The 18,339-nt window shown below is 45.8% G+C and overlaps 1 protein-coding gene and 1 pseudogene across 5 annotated transcripts in view; one reads left to right on the forward strand and one right to left on the reverse strand.

Annotated features, from left to right (window-relative positions):
• The window catches only part of VSIG10 (V-set and immunoglobulin domain containing 10), a 37,493-nt gene extending 27,283 nt beyond the window's left edge, over positions 1–10,210 (reverse strand). For 2 of the 4 annotated variants that reach the window (XR_013831214.1, XM_079942076.1), the window contains exons 1-2: positions 9,422–10,210; positions 2,096–2,377 (exon numbers count right to left, since the gene is read on the reverse strand). Coding sequence is in view for 3 of the 4 variants with exons in the window: in XM_079942076.1 (XP_079798202.1) it covers positions 2,096–2,377; positions 9,422–9,500 (361 nt within the window). In the remaining variant the exon portion in view is untranslated. The remainder of the gene's footprint in view (positions 1–2,095; positions 2,378–9,421) is intronic. The other 2 variants (XM_079942074.1, XM_079942075.1) reach the window with 2 other exon arrangements.
• On the forward strand, positions 4,802–5,370 carry LOC307196765 (small ribosomal subunit protein eS27-like; annotated as a pseudogene). Its single transcript has one exon. The product of its transcript is annotated as a small ribosomal subunit protein eS27-like (transcript).
• Positions 10,211–18,339: the final 8,129 nt, after the last annotated feature.

Consider the following 18,339-nt stretch of genomic DNA (forward strand, 5'->3'; position numbering starts at 1 on the left):
TAGTTGCTTCTGGTTTCCTTGTTTCTTATTTTACCAGTCTTTCTTGAGACCGCACACATCCATTCTCCACGTGTAATTCAACTGATACCACATCCCTGCTTGCTTACAGCTCCAGGAGTTCCTCCTGCACCCAGAATAAAATCCCAATTTTTGACCAGGTGTATTAGTGTCCTGGGGCTGCCTTAACAAAGTAAGTCAAACCAGATGGCTTAAAACAACAGAAATTGATTCTACCACTGTTCTGGAGGCCAGAAGTATGAAATCAGGTGCTAGGAGGGCTGTACTCCTCCGAAGGCTCTAGGAGAGAACCCTTCCTTGTCTCTTCCCTGGCTGCTGGTTATGGCCGTCCATCTTTGGCATTCCTTTGCTTGCAGCTACATTACTCCAATCTCTGCTTCTGCCACAGTACGACATTCTCCCTGTGTCACTGTCTTTGCGTGCATTTTCCTCTTCTTATAAGGATACCAGTCAATTTTAATTAGTGCCCACCCTAATGACCTCATCTTAAGTTGATTATATCTGCAAAGACCCTATTTCCAAATAAGGTCACGTTCACAGGTATCGAGGGTTAGGATTTCAACCTATCTGTCTGGGGGACACAATTCAACCCATAACACCAGTCCTACCCGGCCCCACATGGTCTGGCCCTGCCTTCCATGTCTCACACGTCCTGCCCTCTCACACCCAGGGTTCCCACCACACCAGCCTTCTCCTCATCCACAAACGCACCATGTTCAACCCATCTTGCACTAGTTCAATTTCTGCCTGGATCCCTCTCTCTTATCTTCATGTGACTGGCTCCTACGTATCATTCAGCTTCAATGTCACTCTTTCCAAAAGCTCCTCTCTGACCCACCAATGTAAAGTGTTTCAGAGGATCTGATCGCATCACCCCATCTCAATTCTCTGCACAGCACCTGTCACTCTGAAACTGCCTGATGCATTTGTTTACCTGCTTATTGTCTGTCTTCTCCTACTAGGATGTCAGCTCCACACGGGTAGAGACCTTCTCTGACCTGTCCATTCTTGTGGCCCAGTGCCTAGAATAGTGCCTGGCATTGGGCTCTCAATAAATACATATTGACTAAAGGAATGAGTAAATAATTTATAGATGAGAGAATCAGGGAGCAATAGTGATCACATGGGTATTTCTACTCAATGACACACCCTGGGTATAGAATGTGGATATCCCTCTAAACCAGTGACCAACAAATTTTTCTGTAGGGGCCAGAGAGTAAATATTTTAGGCCCTGCAGGACATACAATCAGTGCCACAGCCACTCAGCTCTGAGGTTGTAGCACTAAAGGCAGTCAGAGATAACATGGGAATGAATGAGTGTTGCTGTGTTCAAATAAGACCTTATTTATGGACACCGAAATGTGAATTTCATATAATTTTCACATGTCACAAATATCATTCTTCTTTTGATTTTTTTCAACCGTTAAAAATGTAAAAAAAAAATTTGTCACTTGCAGGCCATACAAAAATAGCAACAGGCTAGAAATGGTCCACAGGTTATGATTTGCCAACCCTTGCTCTAAATTCATGCATATATATTGACAGACTGATTTAGGAAAGACAGTAGTAACAGTAGCTCATACCAAGCCCTGCATTTAGCGCTACAGCATAAGAGCATATACCTGATAAGGTATGCAATGCATTGTCCCCAATTAACAAATAAGAAAAACCAAAGCTACTGAAAAACAGAGTTATTAAGCTACTTACTTACTCAAGGTGACCTAGCCTTAGGACTGGAACTCAGTCAGTCTGACTTGATTATGTTATACTCTGACTTTGTTGCATAATAAAATGAGATTGATAGCGAGGATGATATTAACAAGCTAACTAATATGCCAGGAGCATTTACAGCACTGTATATAGATAAACTGGGATCTATTCCTCACAGCAATTCTATGAGGCAAGAATCCCTTTTATCTCCACTATACTGATGAGGAAATAACAGGTATGAGAGGTCATTTAGCTTGCAGGTAGCAGAGCCCAGAATGAAACCCAGGCCATTGACTCCAAAGGCCTCCTCGGGTCCCAGGCTCTGAGCGCCACGCCAGCCAGTCTCAGTCCCCACCCACCACTTACTGGCCACCTGCAGCCACACCTGGAACCACCGAGTCTCGTTCAGGACCTCCCAGCAGGTGTAGTTCCCTTCATCCTGCAGGCTCAGCGCCTCCATGTGCAGGGAGCTGGCATTCACCAGAGAGAAGCGTGGCTGGGCTGGCGGGAGGCTGGAATTGGAGGACAGGAGGAAGACAGGCTCCGAGTCATTGCGGTACCAGGTTATGAGGCCCCTCGGTCCCAAGATGTTGCCACAGCGCAGCGTGATATTCTCGTGAACTTCTCCAATGACGACAGCCTCCAGTCCTGAGTGAGGAAAGGTCAGGCTGTTACCACCTTTTTTTTTTTTTTTTTGCGGTACGCGGGCCTCTCACTGTTGTGGCCTCTGCCGTTGCGGAGCACAGGCTCCGGACGCGCAGGCTCAGCGGCCATGGCTCACGGGCCCAGCCGCTCCGCGGCATGTGGGATCTTCCTGGACCAGGGCACGAACCCGTGTCCCCTGCAATGGCAGGCGGACTCTCAACCACTGCACCACCAGGGAAGCCCCACCTTTCTTGATCTCCCTTTTTGCACAGTCCCTCTTCATTAAGATTTTTTAAAAATCAGGCATGTGTTTTTGAGATGCAATAACACACAGAGCCCCACCCTGTCGGGATAATTGGCCAGTACCTGACAGTAATGAACTTGTGGTGAATCACAATTGCAAACAGCCCTAATAACCCCCTCTCCCCACTATCCATGCCCTTCACAATGTCACTCTGTGGCGCCCTCCCACTCTGACTCTGGCAGGGCCATGTGACTTGCTCTGGTCAAAGGGGTGTTAGTAAATGCGGTTCAAGCAGAGGCTTAAAAAGCACTGGTGTAATTGGGCTTTGCTCACTCTCACCTTCTGCCACCACCCTGAGAAGGACATGCCTAGCTTATGTGCCAGGGGGAGGATGACAACTATATGGTGCAGTCCCCAGTTGTCTCAATCCTCCCAGCTGTGGCCATTCTAGATCAGTCTTCAGCCACTCAGTGGACGCCCAGACATGTGAGTGAGCCCAGGCAAGATCAGCAGAGCCAACTGACCAACCATGCCAGACCCTTGAGCAATAAGCACTTATTGCCATTTTGTCATTGTTTGTTATGCAGCATTGCTGTGGTAATAAATAACTGATACAGGACCCCAGTGGTTTTATTTGCCTAGCAATCCAGAAGAGGGGAAGGAAGAGGGCTTTGGCTTTGTTCCCTCTTTCCTGCTGCTCTCTCTGTCTCTCTCCATCTCGAGTCCAGTGCAAGACCTCTTAGCAGCTCCAGGCAAGAACAAGCTCACGGTGAGGACTTTGGGGCATGCTCTGTGCCAGGCACTGGGGAGCTAATGGTGGGCAAAACAGAGACCACCAGGATCTCACAGTCTAGCAGAGAAAACAGACAATAAACTGGCAATTACAATGCAGTGTGATAAATAACACAACAGTGGCTCAGAGAAGGGGCTCCTAAGTCCAGCTGTGGTTTTTGTCAGGGAAGCTTCCTCCAGGAAGCCATACTGAGATCTGATGGACAGGAAAGAATTAGCCAGGTGAAGGTGAAGCTGGGGTTCCCAGGCAGAAGGAAAAGCCCAGATCAGCAGCAGCACTGTTAGAAATGCAGATTATCAGGTCCCACCCAGAACATCTAAATCAGAAACAAACCAGGGGTGGGTGGTGGAAGGTAGAACTTTGCACTTTAACAAGCCCTCCAGGTGATTCTGATGCTCATTCAAGACTGACAAATGCTGGGACTTCCCTGGTGGTCCAGCAGTTAAGACTCCCGCTCCCAGTGCAGGGAGCCTGGGTTTGATCCCTGATCAGGGAACTAGATCCTACATTCCACAACTAAAAGATCCCGTGTGCTGCAACTAAGACCTGGCACAGCTGAATAAACGTTTTTTAAAAATTAAACAAAAAAGACTGACAAATGCTAAGGCAATTGATTTGGCATAAGACTGCCACCAGGTAAACAGAAGCGAATGCAGCCAGTTTTGCTGAGAAGTGTCACAATTTTCCAGCCCCCTCCACAATCAGTGCCCAAATACAAGGTCTCTTACTCAGGCTGTCACATTCAATAGATGAGAGAAGTGTGATGCAAAGAAGGGAAGTGGGCTGGCCCAAAGTCCTACAATGAGAAGGGAGCAGCATGCAACTAGAGTCTAGATTTCTCCATTCAGTTCTTTTCCCACCACATCAGAAGTTTTCAAAGTACGTGAATATATTGGGGTTTTGTGAAAGATGATATTTCATTACAAAATAAACTGCCTTCAACAGTGGTATTGGGACAATCAGATTTCCATATGCAAAAGAATGAAGTTGGATCCCTTACCTCACATCATATACAAAAATTAACTCAAAATCAGGAGTCCCCTGGCGGTCCAGTGGTTAGGACTCAGCACTTTCACTGCCATGGCCCAGGTTCAGTCACTGGTCAGGGAACTAAGATCCCGCAAGCCGAGTGGCAAGGTCAAAAAAACAAAAAAAAATTAACTCAAAATAGACCATAGATCTATATGTAAGAGCTAAAACTATAAAATTCTTAGAAAAAAAACCAAAAGAATAAATCTTTGTGATTTGGGGTTAAGCGATGTTTTCTTAGATATGATACCAAAAGTAAAGTGACAAAAGAAAAATAGATCAACTGGACTTCATCAAAATTAAAACTTTTGTGCTGCAAAGGACACCATCAAGAAAGTGAAAAGACCTTTCCAGCGGTGACGATCTACCCATGAGAACATGCTTCTCGCAAAGGATCTCCTTCATCCCTCTCTGGAAGAGGAGAAGAAACACAAGAAGAAGCGCCTGGTGCAGAGCCCCAGTTCCTATTTCACGGACGTGAAATGTCCAGGATGCTATAAAATCACCACCATCTTTAGCCATATGCACAGACAGTAGTTTTGTGTGTTGGCTGCTCCACTGTCCTCTGCCAGCCTACAGGAGGAAAAGCAAGGCTTACAGAAGGATGCTCCTTTAGACAGAAGCAGTATTAAAAGCGCCCTGAGGGAGGAGATATAGGGATATATGTATATGTATAGCTGATTCACTTTGTTATAAAGCAGAAACTAACACACCATTGTAAAGCAATTATACTCCAATAAAGATGTTAAAAATAAATAATTAAAAAAAAAAATTTCCCTGAATCAAGATGAATGGGAAACCATCCCAATAAACACAGTTTGGATACCAAAAAAAAAAAAGTGAAAAGATAACCCACAGACTGGGAGAAAATATTTGCAAATCACATCTGAGAAGGGATTTGTATCCAGAATATATAAAGAACTCTCACAACTCAACAATAAGAAGACAACTAATACATTTTAAAAATGGGCAAAGGATTTGAATAGACATTTCTCTAGAAGATAGACAAAAGGTCAATACACACATGAAAAGATGCTCATCATTAGTCACTAGAGAAAGGCAAATCAAAACCACGTTAAAGGGCTTCCCTGGTGGCGCAGTGGTTGAGAGTCCCCCTGCAGATGCAGGGGACACGGGTTCGTGCCCTGGTCTGGGAAGATCCCACATGCCGCGGAGCGGCTGGGCCCATGAGCCATGGCCGCTGGGCCTGTGTGTCCGGAGCCTGTGCTCCACAGCGGGAGAGGCCACAGCGGTGAGGGGCCCACGTAGAGCAAAATACAAACAAACAAACAAAAAAACCTAACACTTCACACCCACTAGAATGGCTAAAATCAATGACAATAACAAGTGTTGGCAAAGATGTGGAGAAACTGGAACCATTATACATTGTTAATAGGATTTTTAAATGGTGCAGCTACACTGGTAAAGAGTTTGGCATTTCCTCACAAGGTTAAAATTATCATATGACTCAGCAATTCCACTCCTAGGTGTATATCCAAGAGAAATGAAAACATATCTACACAAAAACTTGTACATGCATGCTCACAGTTATTCATAACAGCCAAAAGGTGGAAACAACCCAAATGCCCATCAACTGATGAATGGATAAATAAAATGTGGTATATCCATACAACGGGAATATTATTAGGCTATAAAAAGGCCGAATGCTACAGCATGGATGAATCTTGAAAACACTATGCTAAGTGAAAGAAGGCAGTCATAAAAGACAACATATTGTGTGATTCCACTTATATGAAATGTCCAAATAGGCAAATCTATGGAGATAGAAAGTAGATTAGCTATTGTCTAGAGCTGGGGAAGTGGCTTGTCTGGGGATGGGGGTGGGTAGTGACGAGTGACTGTTAATACTTAAGTAGTGGCCTTCTCTTTGCAGTGATGAATTAGTGTTCTGGAATTAGTGGTAATGGTTGCATAATCTTGTGAATATACTAAACACCACTGAATTGTACAGTTTAAAAGGGTGAAGTGTATGCTATGTAAATTATATCTCCATTAGGTTGTTATAAAAAAATTAACTGCTACCTGCCTTTGGAATACCTTCCCTTTCATAAAAGAAAGAGTAACAGTTATCTGTATTTGGCCTTTTGTCTGGTTAGAAGGGGATCCCTCTGAAAGATCAGTCAGCCTGGAGCCACAGGACGTTCTGACTTTTTCCCCATTTTGGCCACACCATTCCCCAAAGCCAGGGCAAGATGGAAAAAAAAAAATTCTAAGCCACTTGCTGGAAGGCAGAAAATGTCACCTAATGCTAGAGATTCTGAAACAAGCAAGAAACGCTTCTGAACAATCACTTTAAAAAGCAAGTGAGAATTATTTTTAAACAATTAGGCCTGGGGACCCAAGTTCTCAGTGGCAATCCCCACTGAGGAGAGAAGTACGGAAGAATTACAGATGTAACGTGTGTTCACGAGATCTGCAGACCTGCCCCTTCCCCGGCTCCTTGGCAAAAGCCCTGGCGAAACTTTAGTCTTGGAACTTGAGCTAACATCGTCTTCTCCTCCAAGGAGTAGAATGACATAACCACAAAATACACCATTTTAAGGCATTTCACTTCTCCTGGCTTTGCTCACTCCATTCTTTTTAACCACTGAAAGTGACCTTAGAGATCCTTCAGTCCTGAGGTTAAAGGTGAGGGCAGGCTGAGTCAGGGCTCAGTGGAGAAGAATTACAGTCATCAATTAGTGATGTCTGACATGGACAAGGAATGAGTGGTCCCTGAGGGTGCACTAGTTCCATGATTGATCATCCTAAACCCCCTCATTTTACAGTTGAGAAAATTGAGGTTCAGAAAGATTAAGTGATTTACTTAAGGTCCCACACAAGCCATTGTGAGAGCTGGGACTGCTATTCAGGTCTTCAATGCTCCAGGTCACAGGAATTTACTCTGGTCTCCCAACCAGAAGGGTGAGACAATAAGACACAGTAACAATTTGTGTTACTAGAAGTCGTCCACCAGGTGCCCAGAGGGTCCCCGAAGGTCCCCCAACCTTAAATGCAGAATACGGACCAAAGGAAGGGGCAACAGAAACAACCATGTCCCAGCGCTGCCTTCATATTATCATTTACAGAGTTGACATTGTACTCAAACATTTATTTTTTTCCCTACCAACCTTTCCCCCGGAATGACCCCAGGTTTACAACCTGAGGTGACAGTGGGGGGCATGAACATTGTCCAGAGTTAAGTGACAGGAGAAAGACAATATTTTCCCCCCAGACAACTTCCGACTTGAAAAACAAAGAACAAAAATACAAAGGTGTAGTACAGGGGTCTCTACTCAATGATCTGTGATGACCTAAATGGGAAGGAAATCTAAAAAAGAGTGGATACGTGTATACTTACAGCTGATTCACTTTGCTGTACAGCAGAAACTAACACAACGTTGTAAAGCAACTATACTCCAATAAAAATTAATAAAAAATAATAAAGTTTAAAAGATAAAATAAATAAAAAACCAAAAATACATCAAGCGAGGCAAGCCCCCTGGCACTGTACACAAAGGTGAACTTGGCCTGGGCATCAAAATAACTGGGCATGGCAGTGGAGGAAGCCTCCCTGTGAGGTGAGCTGTAGCCAGTTCATTCCAGTACAGATTTCAGCTCAGGGTTCTGATGTCCCGAGGCCCTTGATATTCACAGTGCGGTACACGCTGCACACAGCTGGGGAAAAGGGAATACACAATCACCTTTAACTTTCAGGGTCGGCCAGTTGGAGGCCGTGTGTCCGCTTCTCCTCCTCACAGCACAGTGACCACTAAGTATATGCCTGGAGGGGCCAGCAGGTCATGTCCATGGCTGTAGCGGGCCAGGGGTAAGTACTGCAGCAGGGAGAGGGGGAACCAATTTGCAGTCACCTGCCCGAGATGAAAATGGGTAACCACTGCTCAGTTCCACGTGGGAAAGCAGGCCATGTGCTGCCAGATCCTCAGAGTTTTCCATTTAAACGAGAAATCTAGCTCATGAGAAATTTTACTATTTTTAAATAATTGCTAAAAACAAAGCAAAATAAAAACATGGGAGAGCCTCACAATTAGGAAGTTTGGGCACTTGCTGCTAGGAAGCTCGGGGTAGGGCAGGCAATTCCTCTAGGAACCTACAAGAGATCAGCTGGGTGTGCTGGACTGGGTAACCCTGAAAATAGGACTCTGCAAGTATTCTGGGAAACTGCATCTCCTTTCCCTCAACCCGAGTCCTCTCACATGCATTCGCTGGTGAATTAAATTCAAAAGTAATTTTTCAATCTTTTTAAAATTCTATATGTTTTTGTAAGCAACCCTCTATTCTTTATTGTTACAAGGCAGAGCAGAGATGAACCGTTTAAGACCTTTCGCCAATCATGTCAAGTGTAAGAGGTGATGTCAAGTGTAGGGGAAGTTTTCTGTAAGTCTGAAATTATTTCAAAGTAAAAGTTTTGTTTTGTTTTGTTATTTAAGTGAAGGAGAAAAGCACAACTTTGCGACAGTCCACACAGGTCGGCTTGCAGGAGTGTGTAGGGAAATTCACAGGTTACAGGTGCAAGTTCAACCTTGGGCAGAGGGAGGAGAGGAAAATAAAGGAGCCTCGAATTTGAGAACCATCGCAGCACGTAAAACCAGAACGCGAATTTACATCCGACGCTTAAAAAAAATAAAAATAAATATTTTACGCCTCTTCAATTTTCCCATCTTCAAAACTCCCATCTTCGATTTCCCCAATTTTCCCATCACCTCTCCGCAGGCCCCTCGAGCCTCGCCGGCTGCCCACTCCAAGGGTGGGGATGTCTCGCCTTCTATCAAGCGTCCGGGAAAATTCCTTCCTGCAAAAAGCCAAGCTGCAAGCAGGAAACTCAAGATCCTCCCGGGGCGACTTCGGGGCCGCGGCACAACTGGATCCGGCAGAGTCGGAGGGAACTCGGTCCCCGGCTCTCCCTCCCCACCGTTGACTGGCAAAACTCAACTTTTCCCTCCAGATCGCAGCCCCTTACCTGCGGCGACCCAGCGGGCCAGTAGCGCCCCGAGGCAGACGAGGACCCGGGGCTCGGACGCCCGGACGCCTGCGGCCATCTCGCCCCAGATGCGCGCAGGGGCCCCTCGGGAAACGCAGGCTCCGGTTTGGCTGGGTGCGCGCCCCCAAGGACTCCTGCTCCTGCGGTAGTACTGAGTGCTCCTCCCAAGTCCTCGGAACGACAGAGTAACTCCACTTTCCGCAACCCCCAGGAAGGATGCTTGGGGTGAGCCCGATGTCAGGGTCTGGGAGCTGCGCTGGGCTCCGAGCGCGATTCTCTCTCCCGAGCGCCCGGCCCGGGGTGGGAGGGCGCACCCCGCCCCCTGCGCCCGCCACCCACTCCCGCTGGCGGAAAACAACAGGAGCTAGGCTCCCTCCCGCCCATCCAGGCGGGAGCCCAACTTCCTCTACCTTGGCCCGGGAGGAGGGCTTTACGCAAAGGGCGCACGCCGGGGCGCGCCGAGCCGGGTCGGGGCAGGCCTGGGGAGGAGCACAGACGCTGGTCCCTCCCCGAGCCCACTCAGCCGGGCTGGGCCGGGCAAAGGCCTGCGGCTGCTGCAGGACGGCACCCTCGCCCCGGCCCGCCGGCTGCTACCTCCCGGGCGCTCCGGATGCGGCGCCCGGAGGAGCGTCGCGAGCCGGAGGGGTCGCCTGCCAAGGGGCAGAATTCAGGGTCCCCTCGGCTTAGCTGTTCTAGGGATTCTTAGTTGTTTTCCTGTGCCCCGGGCGGACGCCAGGGCCGCCATCGCTGCCTTTCTCTACCCTTTGCAGAAGGAAGGCAAGTCTAGAGCAGGAGAAAGATGATCCCTTAGACCTTCCAGCCAAGAGCAGCCACGAGACTCTGGTCCTCCGGTTAACTGGCTGAGACCACACAGTAAGAGCCAGGGCAGCGGAACTGGGTTCCGGGAGCTTTTTTGTTTTTCCTTTTTAGTTCCCCCACCCCCATCCAGTCTGGTTCCCAGAGAACTTCATTCCCAGCCTAAAATCCCCCTCTTCCTGCCACACCCCCATCCCAGCCTTCTGTCCTAGGGAAAACACGGTTATGATACACTCAGGAAGAGCTGATCCTTGAAACAGCCCTACCAGAAACTTCCTCTTGAAAGAAACAAAACTGCAACTAATAGAGTGAAATATTAACTGTAGACTCTAGGAAGTGGATATGGGAGTGTTCCCCTTCTTTGGATTTTTCTATGTTTGAACATTTCCCCCTCATCTCATCATAAAATGTTGGGGAAAAAACAAACAATGCTATTAAGAAAATCATTCGATCTGTTGCCCAAAGGCCCCTTACTGAAATACGTTTTCCATGAGGAAATCCTCTTGAAACCACTAAAAGTGTATGTTTCACCCATGAACTGAGCCATGATGCTGCACAGTTCCTTTTTTTCCTCTTCTGCTCAATGATTTTACCTCTTCAGCCAGCTCCTCAAAGTTTTCCTCCTTCCTCTCCCCCTTTTGTTTCTGTTTTTCATCTTTTACTTGGTGATGGAAAGTAAAGTATGTCCAGGACACACGGTCCTGTCTTCCCCGTGCCCGGCACCTTGGTTACCACCCAATATATATTTGTTAAATAGACCGATGAAAGTTGATTGGTTTTGATATTGAAGCTGCTCAAGCTTTCCTGACAAACACCTCACATCCTCACCTGAAGTTAACAAGATATAAGTACAATTAATAAGTGGCAAGTTTTCAGCTGAGGGTCTGGAATTTTCTGTGACCCTACTGGTGCCTCACAGGGGGACTTGCTCAGAGCACACCCTCCTGGTATATTTGCTGAATCAAATGGACAGTCTCTTGACCAGTTCTCCACTCCTACAAGGATCAACCTCCCACAGGATATTTTACAACAGTGATTAGAGCACCTCACATTTGCATAGCTGGGGCCTTTTTCTAAAGCAGTTTTAGAAACTTAATCTCACTGGGCCCTCCCTCCAACCCTTGGACCTAAAGAATCATTCAATCCCATTTTACAAGTGAGAAACCCACAGCTAGGAAGTTAAGCTCCAGGTCACAAAGCCGGTTGGTGGTAAAGCCAGGTCTGGAACACATGTCTGTCTGACTCCAATTCCTGCCAAACCAAGTTCCAATCTTGTCACTTACACAAAGGCTGCCATGGTCTTGTCTACTTGAAAGAAAAATGTGCAATGTAAAAGTTGTGAGTTAAGTTGAATTTCGAGACCTTACTGTGGACCACAGCCCCAGAGACAGTCTCTCAGTTAGCTCTGAGGAACCACTCGAAGAGGTAAGGTACAATCCAGGATGTATATGATCTTTTTCGCTGGGAAAAACATGTAGTCAAGCATCAAAAGATTACTGATAACAACGAAGAACAGACATCTTAAGTTAATGATTTTAGCATTTTTCTATGTACGGAAAGATGCAAGAATTGGAGGTCATTTGAAAGTTTTCCTTAGATATGCATCTTAACCATTTAGGGGCCTGTATATCCAAAGCACAGAATGTTTCCTGTTTTCTCCATCCTGAATTCCCCAGAGGTTGCACTGTTGTGGGCCACTGCAGTGGCTAGCGGCTTAATCCTTGTAGAACTGGAATGGCAGGCAGTATTTTTTTCTTTATAGCCTGGATGTTTTGGATGTCACCAGACCAGCAGACATGGGCATTTCCCTGAGCAGGGCTCAAAGGAAGCCTCCAGACGACTCAGTGTGGGACAGAGCTGGCCCAGGAAGCACCCACTCTCTCTGGTTTGGGGAAGGCTGCTGCTGACTCTGAGACAGGACTTGTTAGGAAGTGCCCTGCCGTAACATCCAGTTGTGTTTCAGGCCACTCTGGACAGTGGAAAATGCCCTACCTAGAACAGTGACATTGGGGGTGAGTTGGGGGTTCACTGTGGGGTCTCTAGCAAGGTAGGGGTCTTTCAAAGCCCTAGTTTCACCTATCTGCACCTTATAGTCAATGTTTACCTCATGGGATGGCCGTAAAGATAAAGTAAGGGACTCAAAAGTCTTTAAAGCATTGCTTTGGGGTCTGTCATTTGAGATGCGCCCCAACAGAACCTGTCAGGACTCCTAAATCCTGCAACCAGATATTAAACATGAGGCTCAAACACCTCTCAGCTCAGCCTGCTACACATGGCTGTTTTTGTTTTGTTTCATTTTCGCCTCCCAAGAATTGAAAAAACTTACTCTATTTTAGGTGCTTTGTGTCCATTCATTCATTACCCTTCCCAATTGACATATGGCTCAGAGCGGCCAATTTACATCTCAAGTAGATGGGGGAGTCTGGATTTGAACCCAGGTCTGAGGGAGTGTCATCTTTTTTTTTTTTTCTTTTGGCCACGCCTGTGCTGCATGCAGGACCTTAGTTCCCCCGACCAGGGATCGAACCCATGCTCCCTGCCTTGGGAGCACAGAGTCTTAACCACTGGACCGCCAGGAAAGTCCCATGAGGCAGTGTCATCTTGATCAGTCTTGGTGGGAGGAATGGGGTGGGGCTCCTGCCTGACTCCAGAGCCAGCGCTCCTGCAGCCTGGGTCTTTGAAGCCATCCAGCCACCTATTATTTCCGCCCCACTACTCCTCTTGCCAAGTCCCCTCCCTAGAGGTAATGCTGAAAGGTTTCTTAGCAACAACATGCTTCTCCGGTCAACCTCTCCTGGGGGCTCAGAAAGGGCGGGCCAGTTGGGAACAGCTCAGATAGCAGCCTGGCCCCTCAGGTCCAGCTCTGGACCCCTCACTTCAAGAATTACTGAGAGGTCTGTCTAGTGGGATGCCTACCGTGTGCTATAAAACTATAGAACTAGAACTATGGAGGGGGAATAAAAAGGGAGATTGGGATTGACATATACACACTACTATATATAAAAGATAATGGAAACCTACTGTATAGCACAGAGAACTCTATTCAGTGCTCTGTAATGACCTATATGAGAATGGAGTCTAGAAGAGAGTGGATATATGTATATGTATGTATACCTGATTCACTTTGCTGTACAGGCAGAAACTAACACAACATTGTAAATCAACTATACTGCAATAAAAAATTAATTTAAAAAAAAAGCATTACTAGGAGGTGGATGTCAAAATCCTACTCATGCCTTCTTGGATGGGTCGGGGACCCACAGGCTGGTGCCTCAGAAACCAGGGGCAACAAAATCAACCTGGCTTCTTCTCTGGAGAAGACAGCCTGCTAACCCTTCCCCAAACACCACCTTCTCTCACCTCTCCTCTGCCTTCTGCCCAGAAGAAAAGAATTGAGGTGCAGGTGCTGTAGCAAGAAAGTTCCAAATCAGGCGAAGTTCCAAAAAGAAGCTGGCTGGGGGACTTCCCTGGTGGTCCAGTGGTTAGGACTCCACACTTTCACTGCTGGGGCCCTGCGTTCCATCCCCCATCTGAGAACTAAGATCCCGCAAGGTGCGGCCAAAAACAAAGCTGGCAGGATGAGACGGGAAAACAAAAAATACAGAGTTGCAAAATGAATCTATTTTTGACCAAAGCCCAGCGTCTCCTCTCTGGACTCAAGACCAAGAGCTTGAAGTTCAGTGTCTCCAAGTGACAAAGAACCACGGGACTTGGAAGCAGATCCACCCTCAGAAGATAAAATGCTGCTTACTGAGGCATGAGGAAAGTGATCATCCAGTGCCCTGAGAAATGGGCAACCAGCAGCTGAAAAGAGATGCATGGCTCACTCATCCTAAAGGATGAAAGGAGCCCAGCCTGTGCTGGTGAATGCGGAACCACAGATGCTCGGCTGGTGGCAGTGAGGATGATTGTAGTGTCCACTAATTTCCATGGTGTAAATACGTCCACGACAACCAATTACAAGTTATCACTGTGAAGTTACTGAACTATAGGCAGCTCTCCAGAGCCAGTACCTCTGGAACAGACCACTTTCCCCCCATAAGACGACTCCAAGGTGGGAAACAACAGGATTATCCAGGAGGAGACCTGCTGGGAGCCAGTTGTACCACATGACTCAGGTGAATACATTCTCCCATCAAACTCCTGTTCTCAGGAATTCCCTGGCAGTCCAGTGGTTAGGACTCTGCGCTCTCACTGCCAGGGGCCCAGGTTCAATCCTTGGTCAGGGGACTAAGATCCTGCAAGCTGCGTGGCCAAAGGAAAAAACAAAACAACTCCTGCTCTCACTCTCACTTATTGAGTGCATTTGTCGGCCAACATAAATGTTACCTTCCTAACTCCAAATCGGGACATGTGGATTGGCAGTCACAAAGGTATTGAATTCATGGGGACAGAAGAACTTAATAATCTCAGAGTATCCTGAGAAAGCTGGGATGAAGCATTTTCCTGAAGTTGTCTATTTTTTAGATAGCATTTGCTGTGTTCCTGATTATAAACACGAGCATGTTATGCTTAGTCTAGAATAATGAAAAAACAAAGAGAGAAAAGAAAATGTAACCATAAGTCATCCAGAAGTAATCACTATCATCACCAGGAACTTTTCTGCTGCGTTCCAATGTGTGGTTTTCTTTTTTTTTATGAAGTTGTGATGACATTTTACAGTTTTCATTCCTACTTTTTTCCCCTAACTTTATATTAAAAATAGACATTGTGTGTTTTTGACAACTAACTAGTTTTTTTAACCGGAAAACTAATAAAATGCTAATGGTTTAAAAAAAAGTCCAGATGAACCTTGCAGACATTGTGCTAAGTGAAGTAAGGTAGTCACAAAAGAACAAATACTGTATGACACCGCTTATTTGAGAGGTACCTGGTGCAATCCAGTTCCTGGAGACAGAAAGTAGAGCGGGTGAGGAGTGGGTAGAGAAATGGGGAGATGTTTCATTTATCTGTCATTTCCATTTTGCAAGAGGAGAAGTTCTGGAGATGGATGGTGGTGATGGTGCCACAACAATGTGAATGTACCTAATGTCACTGAACCATACACTTAAAAAGGTTAAAAAAAAAAAGGTCAAGGCGGTAAATTTTATTTTTATTTTGGCCACGCCCACACGGCTTGCAGTTCCCCGACCAGGGATTGAACCTGGGCCATGGCAGCGAAAACACGGAATCCTAACCACTAGGCCACCACGGGACTCCCAAGACGTAAATTTTATGTTATGTGTATTTTACCACAAATTTTTTTAAAGTAGAAAAAAAATGGGAAAGTGACAAAACAATGAGGGGAAAAATGATATATAGATGGGACAGAGAACATAGATACTTCATTGGTGTTTGTGAATAAAAAGTTAAATCAAACAAACAAATTCCAAGCACTTTTGTAATGCAATTATATCTTGAAAGTGAGCCATCTGTCCACCTCCCCCAGGCCTCAGTCCTCTTCCCCAGGGACAACCAGTCTCACCAACTTCTGGAGACTACAGTCTTTGCTGGTTACCTAATATGCACCCGTTGGAATATTACATACCCGTTAACACTTGTTTTCAAAGTTTATGTAATGATAGAGGATCCATCTATTGTGATTACCCAGATGTGTGACGTTCAATGAGAGTTTTTTTCAACATCACTGTTGAAGTATGTTTCACATAACACACTTTCATTCTCCCATTTAAAGTCTACAACTCAATGGTGTTTAGTATAGTCACAGGGTTGTCAGCCATCACCACAATCAATTTTAGACTTGTTTTACCCCCAAAAGAAATCCCTTACCCTTTAGCTATTACTCTCAATTCCTTCCACCCGCCACACCCAACCCCTGGCAAACACTAATCTGCTTTCTGTCTCTACGGATTTGCCTATTCTGGACATTTCATATAAATGAAACCAAACACTGTGTGTTGTGGCCGGCTGCTTTCACTTAGCATAAAGTTTTCCATTAGCATAATGTGTTCATCCGTGTTGTAACAGGTATCAGTATTTCCTTTCTTTCTATGGCAGAATTATATTCCAGGGTATGGAGATGACACATAGTGTTTATCCATTCATCACTTGATGGACATTCAATAGGTATTTAAGCAACTAAGGGACTCAGAGAACTTGGGGCACTTCTTTTCTAGTTTCCTCTCTGCCTTAACCATCATTCCACTCACGTCTTCTGGAGAAAAGATTGTCCTTGCTTCCTTTGATGCTCTACTATGAGCAGATGCTGGCATTTTACAAAAGCCTGCCTCTCTTTACTTTGATTGGGCTCTCAGTATGCCAAGGCACTGGCCTGGAACGTGGTCAGGTAGCGTTTTATGCCATTATTTTTTCTTTTTCCAAAGATTTCAGTCAAACTCCTTCGGCTGTGTAGCCAGGAATTCCCAACCTCTTAGGGTCCCAGAATCTGATCTTTGTTCGCTTCAATTCTTTCTCCCACCTTGCAAAAGTTCCACCCCATTTCTCAAAGACAAGTGCATTAAACTTAATTCCACTCTAAGATTTTTTTCATTCCCTGTCTAGAATTCCCTGTCTCTGCTAAACTGGCAGAGACACAGTACCTACTTGCATCCTGGCTTTTCCAGCCAATGGCTGACTTCTTGCAAGATTTTGAGAAAATTTCCTCATAATATATAATAATGCTCTTGCCAGGCACACTTTCTATGGAAGTTCTCCTCCTATTCTTTGAGCAGACTTCAGAAGGAGGTACAAATCTTATCGACATTTTACAAATGAGGAAGTTGAGGCTCAGAGAGGTAAAATAACTTTCCAAACAAAGTCACAGCCTCCAGCCCATGTTTATAGAATGAATCACTTCTGCTCTGGGCCTCACATTTACTGACAGAAGTAAAAACTTGGACTGGGGAAAGGGAGGATTAAGAAACTTGTGATGAAAATCTATGTACCCTCTAACCAGGAAAATACACATATTCACAACATTTTAAAAGCAATTTCAAGGAGTTAGGGGAAAAAAACCATCCTGCAGGTCTAAACTGGAATTGTCGACTGGGTTGGCTGGGCACAGGAGGAAGTGAAAAATCTCACTTACAAGGTTGAATCACCAGGTGGCGCTCTCAGTCCTGAATGGACCCTGGGTTCCACAGCCAAGGTCTTCCAAGAGATAGGAGTTGGTCCAAGCTGCCTGGAACTCAAAGAATTTCAGAGATTGTTGGTTCAAACAATAACCCTCACCATCAGAGGAGGAAAAGCGGCAGTGTGCTCAAGGTCACAGCTCATGGACAAAGCCAGAACTCACCCACTTATCTGATATTTCTGAAATGTAGCACATAGTTCCCTTACTCTGAACAGAGCGCAGTGGACAAAATGCAATCTTTTCTCATGACGATTCCAGGAATGACCCTTTGTGTCTGAACGTTGCTATCTGTGGGAACCAGAAGGGCTTATCTCACACACAAAATGGCCCCAGACTGCTGTTTCTTTAATTCCTCCTGCAGGTTAGGCACTGAGCACGGGTTTGGTTCCTCCTATCCGCCAGGTTTGCTTACGTTTCCATGTGTCCTTAGGTAAGTTATTTACCCCTCTTGGAGCCTCCGTTTCTGGGGGTTATTGAGTGGACTTGATGAGGCATGCGCCAGTAAAGTGCCCTGCAGGCAGTAGATGTCCAGCAATCGGTAACTACGAACGTAACTGTGCTTCTTGCTCCTGTCAATTTGCTGTTTAATTTGTTGCTTTATACATTCTCTACCTTGGAACCCAGACGACTAAACTTATTAGAACTCTGGGTAAAATAAGAATACAGAGACACTAAATGAGAAAATTACCTGCTCCGCTGTGGACTCTATGACCTTTGTTTTTGTGGCTTGGCAGTCTTGATTCTCGGCTGGGTTCTGGAGAGGCAGGGGTTCCAGGTGGGCGCCTTCAGAAGATATAGGGCATTTGTGGAAATAGAAAGGAGATGGAAGGTTAGATTCCTGGATAAGTAAGTTACTTTTAGGTTTAACTACCCTAGACCTCCTTTTTCTTCTCAGCATGTATTTCTGACCATTCTGTCGATGGAAATAAGAAAACGCACAACATGAATTGTGTGTTTCAGTTTTATTCAGGGACCTTATTGAGGACAATAGCCTGGGAAAGAGTCTCTA

This window comes from Stenella coeruleoalba, assembly GCF_951394435.1.
Source record: "Stenella coeruleoalba genome assembly, chromosome: 14".
Classification (NCBI taxonomy): Eukaryota; Metazoa; Chordata; class Mammalia; order Artiodactyla; family Delphinidae; genus Stenella; species Stenella coeruleoalba.